General features: G+C 49.1%; 1 protein-coding gene across 2 annotated transcripts; it reads right to left on the minus strand.

Annotated features, from left to right (window-relative positions):
* Positions 1-315: 315 nt before the first annotated feature.
* On the minus strand, positions 316-8820 carry ZPR1 (ZPR1 zinc finger). 2 transcript variants are annotated; one of them, XM_048827260.2, is made up of 14 exons: positions 8635-8820; positions 8303-8464; positions 7008-7102; positions 6281-6374; positions 5979-6065; positions 5756-5878; positions 5378-5431; positions 5015-5081; positions 4485-4555; positions 3902-3991; positions 3537-3647; positions 2488-2574; positions 1219-1284; positions 316-700 (listed from the first exon to the last, which is right to left on the minus strand). In XM_048827260.2, exons 1-14 carry the CDS (start codon positions 8755-8757, stop codon positions 566-568), a joined length of 1365 nt encoding a protein of 454 aa, XP_048683217.2. In that variant the 5' UTR covers positions 8758-8820; the 3' UTR covers positions 316-565. The 2 variants fall into 2 exon arrangements, with proteins under 2 accessions (XP_048683217.2, XP_048683218.2); XM_048827261.2 differs by having other exon boundaries at positions 318-700; positions 6281-6351; positions 7012-7102; positions 8635-8812.
* Positions 8821-9644: the final 824 nt, after the last annotated feature.

The raw sequence follows: 9644 nt of genomic DNA on the forward strand, positions 1-9644 counted from the left end.
CTTTTCCTCCCAAGATTCAAACCCAAGCTTCTCTGGACCTGGAGTTCTCAGCTGTGAGCTTGAAGACATGCACAAAAAAACAAAAATAGGGCATGGAACTATGCAGAAGCAACACTTTGTTAATTAATACTTTACATTGGAACACAGTGTAGAGAAGGTGAGGGTAGTTTTCATTTAAAAACAGAAGTGTACTATCAGTCTGGAGACACTAGCTGCAGAGCCAGCTGCTACTCAAGGATCTAGCACCAACTGCTGCTGGAGGAGGGGTTCTACTGATCCCAGTTAGTGCATGCACAGGAAGACAAAGAACACAACTGAAACCCAAGCACACAGGTTTTTTACATTTTTCTTTATGCAAGTATAAACCTCCAAAATAAGGTAATTAACACTCAACTTTTGACTTTAAGGTCTGCCCACCTGCCAACTTCCAAAAAGGTAAATTAAGCACATGTAAATTAAGCACAAAAAGCTTGCTTCCAGTGCAAGATAGGCCAGGTCCTTAGCCCTATTACAATAGTAATAACTTAGTGAGAAGAGTTTGGCTTTTCTGTCCCTCCATGTGCTGCTACTGCTCAGAGGTCAGCCCAGTTTCATAGCCCTCAGTTCTCATGTCATTGAGGCCCAGCTCCTCATTCTGTGCAAACGTGCGCTCGTAGTGCTCCACTTTTAGCTCTGGATCTTCCTCTGGAGCATAGACATTCTTTGGTTCAGAGAGAGAGAGAAAGAAAGAAAGTTAGTTGTGCTTTGGTATGGTCAGAGCCTCACATACTTACATGCGCTGCACTTCTCCAGCAAGTTTCAGCCAAAGGATCACAAAGCATTTTACATATAATAGTTGAGCCTTACCCTCCCTTTTAGGAAGGCAAGGGTCAGCCCCCTTTAGAAGTGAATTCTGTGAGGCAGAGAGATCAAGTGACTTGCCCAAGCTCCCACAAGTCAATAGAACAGAGAAAGAGACCTTAGGCTCTTAACTCTCAGCCCCTGAAGAACCATGTATCTGCTTTTTTCCTACCACCACCGCTGGGATTGCCTCCTGGAATGGAGCTGACCAACATTAAGGTACATGGAGGTGAAAAAACAATTCTCTTCCCACCTCAGGACACCCCCAAAGTGGTTCCTTGGTTGTTTTGAATAGCATTGGGTGGGGGGTGCATCTGTGGATTACTGCATTCAGAAGACCCTAAAGGGATGTCTCATCATAAGTGCTCAATACTCTACCTGAAGGTAGCTGTTCCCTGCAGGATCATCCAGAATGAAGTGAGCCTCCATGTGACCCTCCATAATCTGAGGAAATGAAGAGACAGATTAACAGCCAGGACCCCACATGCTCTATTTGAGCAGTGATCAATCAAACCTAAAATCCAAGTCCCTGCTGCATCTTGCAGGTTGTCAACATCACACTCAACCTTGCAGAGAATGCTACCTCAGGAGCTACAGACACTTTATACACCATTCTAAGAATGTGCAGTGCTCTACAGACAGCTAGAGCATTTCCTGTGTATACCAGCATTCACTCAAGACAGGACATGCTTCAGGTGAGGAGGCTTAGAGCTGGACAGAGTTCCAGGCATAGGAAGCAGCAAAGCACTGCTGTCATGCTATCTAGTCCCTGTTCATATTGTGAACAGTTGCAACATTTGAAGGTTGAGGAGTCTGGTGTAACAAATGAAGAGTTTGTGTCCCAGCTCCATCATCCAGGAAACACACAAGCCAATGGTAATCTTCAAACAGAAGTGCAGCTTCTCACAGCTGTCCACACTGGATAATATGGCTAATATGGCTGTGCCTTGATCTCCCAGCATGCAGTGCTCCATCTTGACCCCCATCAGTTGAATCATTGAATGCTGGCAGACAGAGCCAAAGCCCTATTACATTACTCTTCTGAACACTGACTATCAGAATACTAGTACAGCCAGTGATGTGATCTATGTCCATGATGTATATAGTTATATGTACAAGATTTGGAGATCCTATGGCACGGAGGTGCCACAGAGCATTAGCTTAAAGTACATGGACAGTTCGCCCCTTTTGGCCCGGACTGTGTTGCAGCATGGCAGGTTTGTCTCATTTCAGTGACAGGAAAGCTCTGCCCAACACTTAGGTGGCCAGAGGAGGGATATTAAACATCTTTAGTCTAGTTTGTGTGATGGTTTGAGGTCAGGGAAAGTTTCAGGATTACTGCCTTCATTGGGTGTAAGCATGTTGTGTTAGGGGATGCTCCCTGCCTAATGATATATGGTGCAACATCAGTGGTCCTGAAGCAGGAGCCACAAGCCCCCTCCCTGCAGAAGGCTTATAGCATGGCTACACAGGACATTGGTGGAAGGCGGGAACTGAACAGGATGGCAGCGTAAGGAGGGGAAACTTACATGCCTGCTGAGATTCCACAAAGTTACACACTTCAGACTTGCAGCAATGCTGCCAAAGAACACATCTGACCAGGTCATTTGCCAGGTTCAGTGCGAATAGGACACCAAAGCTACTAACCTGATGCACCTTCCTGCCAAACTCTTGAAGCTTCTCCACTCTGCTTGGAGTAGAGCTGTCCCCCAGAGTGAAGGGGTTTTTCACAATCTGCAACAGAAAACAGGCTCCTTCACATTCTGCCACACTGAGTTACTATTGCAGAATACTTCGTGGTACCTGCATGTGAGCGACGCCCAGCCTGGCCCAGGACATTCGGGGAGCCCTGGGAAGTCACTAGTTAATAGGAGTTGGCAGCCGGCTATGATAGCATGCTGCTCTAGGCAACCCATAAGAGGCTTTTGAAACCTTGTTTCCTTTAGACACAAAGGGCTTGTTCCTATCTTTACATCAGTCAAGGGGAAGTCCTCAGCTCAGCTCAGCTCAGCGGGGTATCTTAAGAATCAACATCTACAGTGAAGAGGCCCTGTACAGAGTGAGCTGGAACCAATGTGCTGAGATCTCTTTAGCTCCTAGATCAGGTTCTGAAGGCAGAGGGACAGTGTCCGTTCCATCTACTATGACCTCAGAAACCCGCTTCTACAGCCTGCCTTCCTGTGGGCATCAGTGCGCCAGAACAGAGCAGGCATTAAGCTATGCCACATATCAGAGCTACCCTCAGTTGTTCAGATCGAGAGAGGCTGGGATGGCAACACATCCGGAGTCTAAGGAGGGAGTGATTGATGCTGCTCCCAAGTAACCCTCTGATAGATGCACTGACTAGCTCAGGGGAGCAGGGTCTACAAGAACAGTTACTGTGCAAAATGAAGAAGGGGAGGGAGGAAGAGGAATTCTGAAGGACAACCCACCTCTCCCCAGAAGAGCATGAAAGCCACTGTGGCTGACGTGCTCCCCCCTCTCCAGGCAGGGCGAGTGAAGGCTGCAGCATAACATGAATGACTGTTCAGTGGTGCTGCACGCTTGCGCTACATACCCAAGTCTACAGGAAGCTACAGGTTCTCAGCATTTAGAGTCAGTTCATTGGCGGGGGGGTGGGGAGGAGTCCTATGCATCCCAAATGCAGCTACAGGTACAAACCTCAGCTAAACAGGAGCTTAATATACACCACTCACCAGATCTCGGATATCTTTCAGCAGCCCCTCCAGAGTGGTGAATTTCCCCCCCAGCGCTCCCATGCCAAGCTCGAACTCCAGCTCTGGAATCTCCACGCTACATGTCTCTGACTGCAGAGAGACACATGGTATGCTTATTTCCAGGTCATCCAAAAGGGTGATGTGCTAGAGAGCAGCTTCCATCTGAGGGATTCAGAGGTGAAGAGCCAAGACCACAGAAAGTCTATGGTGAGCTGGGAATAAATCCCAGAAGCCCCAGCTAGACCCCACTTCCTTCATCAGTAGGGCCAAATTGAGAGAAGAGGTCCCAAGAAGTAGCCACACACACATTTAAAGATTATCAGGTATCTGAAGGAAGAGATTACCTTTAGTATATCTCTTGTCATGTCTGAAGGGTCTGTAACATGAAGGGTGATCCTGGTACCCAGCGGTTCTATTGCTCCTCCAGATTTAACCTAGAAACAATCTGTTAGAGTTAGTTTACAAGTGACAAAGCATTCAGAATACTTTAATCCTCTTGCCACTACAGTGTGCTTTAAGAGTTGGTGTGTATGTCTTGCATCTAAGACTCTGCACTGGGCCAGCCAGATCTAGGGTCATTTAGGGTCAGTACCTCAACCTTAGGTTTAGGACAGATTTTGGGGGATAGAAGAGTTAGTCATCCAAGTCAGCTACTTAGTGGATTAACATGTTACAGCTGCAGGTATTTGTTCCAATGCTAGCCACTCAGCTGCTGTGGTCCTACCCACCCGAGGGTATGTTAAATGTTAAAAGACATTTAACAAACCCCCATCTCCTCCAGTCTCCTCTGTCCAATATGTAATCCAGGAAGCCAAATTATGATCAGGAGTGGGGTGCAGGCAGGGGACAGACAGAAAAGTCCATCCCTTTGGAGAGCACAGGAGAAGGCTGGCATGTTCTGAAGACATGGTCAGGTTTGCAGCTCACCTCATTCGTCCTGTGTCCACAGGCCTCGCAGTTTGTAGCCATGATGACCACTTCCTTGAAGTGTGGAATTTCTGGGACAGACCGTTAGGGAAGTTTGCCTGAAATAAGAAACCTCCAAGACAAAGAACTTCTGTCTTCCTTACACAGGACTAAGCTACTTCCCGACGACAGGATGCAACTTTGTTCAGAAGAGCAGTCAAAGGAGATTAGCATGTCAGTGCCAACGCAGGTGCTGAGCACCAATTCAGAGAGTCCTGTTCACAGGCACCAATAGGTTTCCAGCCTTTTGTTCCTATTTAATGGGATCATCCATTGAGATTCAAACATGAGCTTGTTTCCAAGCCATAAGTAGCTCTCAGATAGGTCTCCAGAGTCAAAGGCTTTGCTATCCTGGGTCAGACATTTAAGCCTCTCTCTGGCAGAATACAGAGCCATAAAGCACCAGGCCTGTGCACAATACTGACCACCCCCTCTCGGCACAGCAGGAAAAGGTCAACTTGTACTGTCACACCGTCCCATCAGAAGGATACGCACTAGCTTCATGTTAGTGTTGGCTGGGGCATTACATTCAGGACAGTTTGTGTTGAACTGCAACACCTACAATACAAGAACACGCTGAAGGGTCTGATCTGTTGCACTATGGGCACTTACTTGTCTAAAGACAGATACCAAAAAGACTACTGTAACCGGGAGCAATACATGAATTTAGCTTCCATCTCAATACTTATGGCCCTGATCACTGTAGCTTGGAAAAAATTAGTCCAGCAAATGGGGCAGTTTAGGTATCGGTATCCCTATGTGTGCGCCCACTACCATATGTTCCTCAGAGCAATCAGGACACAGCTGCAATCCAGTTAGAGAGCTCCAGGTGGCCAACCAGGAACATTACTCACTTCATTCCTCAGATCCTCCACAGAGTCAGCTGGGTTCTCATCAGTCTCCTCTGTCTGAAACAGCATAGAGGCCAATATCAGTATGCCAACTCAGAGGCTCAGATAATTATACCTGATACATCTTCCCATTCATGGATCTCTGAACAGACTCTTTGGGACAGGGTGGAAGAGAAGAATGCCTCTGCTACTCAGCAGCATCCCCTCTGGCATATAAAGGAGGACACAGATTAGGATCTGAAGGGGGCATTTTCCTTTCCATTATGGAAGTCTAGCACCTGAACATAGGCCACGGAGGGTAGGAATGAGGGAAGAACTAACACCTGCCAGGCCTCCCCTCACTTCTGACTTTAAGACACCTTCCCCACCCAGACATAATACCTCCAAGCCAAGCATAGCATCCTGCTGGGCAGTCCTCCTGTAATGAGTAACCACAAGAGCATCATCTTTCTGCGGCGCACGAGGATTCTCCACAAAGCTATTACCTGAGGGGTCGTCTATGATCTGACGGAGGGAAGTATAAGAAAAGTCTTCAGGAATCCTCCTTGTTTTGCCCCCAAAGAGAGGGGCAGATGCATTTCCCCACCCTCCTGCTAATACTTACAAAGGTGAAAGAAGAATCCACTTCCTTCAGCTGCTTGAGTTTGCCAATAAACTCATCTATTTTTCCTGCCACACCTTTGTCTGCTGCCTGTGAAAGGAGAGATACTCAAGATCAGATCGGATCTTTGGTACCAGCCTAGACCTTCAGATAGGCCTGTCACAGGCACACAATGCCAAGCCAAGAAGCGTTCTCAGCTCGTCATCTAGTAGGGGATGTGTAACTGTGATAGTTACAGAATTTGTAGACAAGTGTAATCCGTAAGCGGACATCTGTTTTGATATTACCTTCTTAAAGCACCTTACCCTGCGGACTGGCTGATCCTGCTCCAGGCCAGCGACAGCTCTGTCAATTATTCCCTCGATTGTGGTAAGAGCTTGATAGAGGGAGAAAGCAGACCTAATTACAATATTAAGTACACTAGAGCAATGTTGTTAATCTTCTAAATTTATCATCCCTAGCCCAGCAATCCTTCCTAGAACTATTTATTCCCACAGATGGGAAAACAAGAACTCTTAAGAGCTCCTGCTTTTTGGCCTGGTATTTCTAGTCTCTTCCCTACTCAGGCAGCACTATCCAGCTGCAGATTCACCATGCACATGTCAGTGGACAGAAGCCCAGACCTCCAACAGAAGAAGCTGCTGCTGCCAACATGAGAAGCATTCATGAAGGAAGAGGCGCCTCAGGGCTAGGCTGTGACACCGTCTCCAAGACACTGCAGGATTTGGGGGAGCTAGCTTTCCATGCTAGACACTGACTAGCAGCAGGATAAATTGGGGTCCAGAGTACAAGACAGTAATACCACAGAGCCTAGCTCTACCCACCTCCATCCATCATCCAGTCAGTCATCTCAGTAAAGCCGTACTGGTGTGAATCAGTTTATGCCCCAAGATCCAAACCCTGGTCTAGGCTAGGTCATACTCAGATACAGGGTAGCAGTCTATTCCAGTAGCCAAAAGTTGTTGCTGTACCAACACCTCTGCTAAATTGCTACCAGCCACCCCAAGCCACAAACGAGCTCAGATTACATACCTACCTCCTTTCTGAGAAAAAGCAGGAATTTCAAAGTCTAGCTCTGGGATTCTAGCCGTGGCACAATCTGTCTTCACCACTTCCCTATTCATATCCTGGACAGAACAATGTATAGGAAAGATTAAAAACAAAGCTACAACAGGCCAGGAACCCTACACATGCTAAGCAAGTAAGAATGAATTCAACCCTGAGAAGCACATTGGGAACACAGTGGTAGCATCCTCCCACTAGAAGATCATTCGCACACAGAGCCAGTGAAACCAATGTTTCCACTCACTGTTTCCCTGGGCTGCCTCTCCCACCAGTTATTTGCCCATTCAACTTAAGTTCATAAGTGTAAGTTACACTTCAATGGTGGCCACCTTAAGCCACCCCCATCTCCTCTGCCCACCTTGTAAGTGCAGATACATCAAAGCATCAATGAACCTGACAAAAACAATCTTTTCTGAAGATTGATGCCACGCATCAGGGAAAACACTGATCCACTGACTGGCTCTCCCTTCTTCAAATGTCCACAACATCTCCACAGAACAGCCTGTTTTAGCATGCTGTGTGGACATCTTACACCAAAGTACTTCCCAGAGACTCAGCATCCCATTAACGAGCAGCTGATAGTGCCTCATTAAATATTAGTTACTTTATAGTAGTCAGACAAGCAGAATTGCTGCCATATTGTACTCTGAGGACAGCTGTGCTTTATCCACAAGTAGTGACAGTCCTAGGGTCCTGGTTAGAACCTGCTTACCTACATTCCACCCCTTTCAACTCGCCCTATAGTTTCAGTCAGGATGCACAGGCACAAGCATGGTCTTCAGAGATGCAGACAGCCCAGGATCAGCCACTAAATTTCAACAGGCAGTGGAAGTGTACCCTGTGCTTATTCAGTGGGGCACTCCTTCCCCCTTCAGTGGCTGGGCAATACACAGGTTGATGAACCTGCTACAACCTTGACTAGGAGAAGTGGGTCTACTAGCTCAGGAAGTAGGTGTTCAGGCTTTCATAGCACGAGGCCCCAGATTCAGTCTCCACTATCAACAAGATACTCAGGGGCTTCCTATTATATCACCAGCGCTGAACGCTTAAAGTCAGGCCATTGGTATCCCCCCAAGCGGAGGCTTTTGACAGCTTTGCTGGTTTTCAGCAATTACGTTTTGACCGATCCAGACAAGGCCAGCGAGCGGCAGGTGGCAACTAGGCCACCTCAGAAGGCTAAGGCTCTCCGCACCACCAGGTCGGGACCTGCCCCCTCCTCCCGCCCGGAGAGGCCGACACGGGGAGGGGGGGGCCTGGCTCACCTGCCGCGCAGTAACAGCGAGGGTGTAGCGCACCCCCTGCTCCTGGATCCGCCCCGCCGGCTGGATCTCGGTGTTGGACCAAGCACAGCTGCCGCAGGTAAAGGAGCTGACGATGATCTCTCTGAAGAAGGGGATCTTGGTGAGCAGCAGCCGGGTCACCCCCTGGAAGAGCAAAGCCAAGGGAACATGGACCCACCGGGGCGGGGCGGGGCGGGGCGGGTGCCCCCCTCACGCCCGGGCAGGGGAGCCGCGGGACTCCCGTACCCCGCTCCCAGCCCGGCCCCCGGCCCCCGCGCGGGGCGAGCCCCGGGGCGGCCCCTCCCCGGCCTCACGTTGCGGTAGCAGCTCAGGCAGAGGGACTCGATCTCGTCCGGCTGCTGCTCCTCGTCCTCGGCGCTGAGGGGCCGGAACAAGGGGCCGCCCCGCACGGGCTCCAGCTCCCCGATCGCCGACATGCTGCGCCGCGCCGCGCCGCGCCCCTCCGCTTCCGCTTCCGCTTCCGCCTCCTTGCCGCCCTCTGACCCGGAACTTCCTTGGCGGGCCCCGCCCCCCTTTTAGGGGGGGCGCGTGCTCCGCGGGCCTCGTGGGGAGGGAGGAACGCCTCGGCGAGGCCACGTGACGCAGGGCTACTCCTACACAGGCTTCAGGGTCGGGCGAAGGCCTCCGCCTGGCACCGGGGATGGCAGGAGGGTGGGGGAGCGCACACGTCACCAACCGATGCACGTGAATGATCTGGGAAGAGGGGTGCGCAGGGAGGTGGCAGAGTTTGCAGATGATGCAAAATCATTCAAGGTAGTTAAGTCCAAAGCTGACTGCCAAGGGGTCTCGCAAACCCGGATCACAGGGCAACACAATGGCGGAGGAAAATCAATGTTGATAAAGGCAAAGCAGGGCACACTGGAAAACATGATCCCTAGAAAGCTGATGGGGGCCTAAATTAGTGGTTACCACTCGAGAAAGAGATCTTGGAGTCACTCTGGATAGTTCTCTGAAAACATCCGCTCAATGTGCTCCAGCAGTCAAAAAAGCGAACAGAATGCTAGCAACCACTAGGAAAGGGATAGCTAGTAAGACAGAAAATATCACAATACCACTATATAAATTCCTAGTATAGCCACATTTTGAATACTGCATGCAGCCCCCATCTCAAAAAAGTTGAATCAGAAAATCTGAATCAGAAAAAGTACAGCAATGGCCAACAAAAATGCTTAGGTGTATGGAACAGCTTCCATATAAGGAGAGATTAAAAAGACTAGGTCTGTTCATCTTAGAAATGAGACAACTAAGGGGCGATATGATAGAGGTCTATAAAATCATGAGTGGTGTGAAGAAAGTGAATAAG

Source organism: Caretta caretta, chromosome 22 (genome assembly GCF_965140235.1).
Source record: "Caretta caretta isolate rCarCar2 chromosome 22, rCarCar1.hap1, whole genome shotgun sequence".
NCBI lineage: Eukaryota > Metazoa > Chordata > Testudines > Cheloniidae > Caretta > Caretta caretta.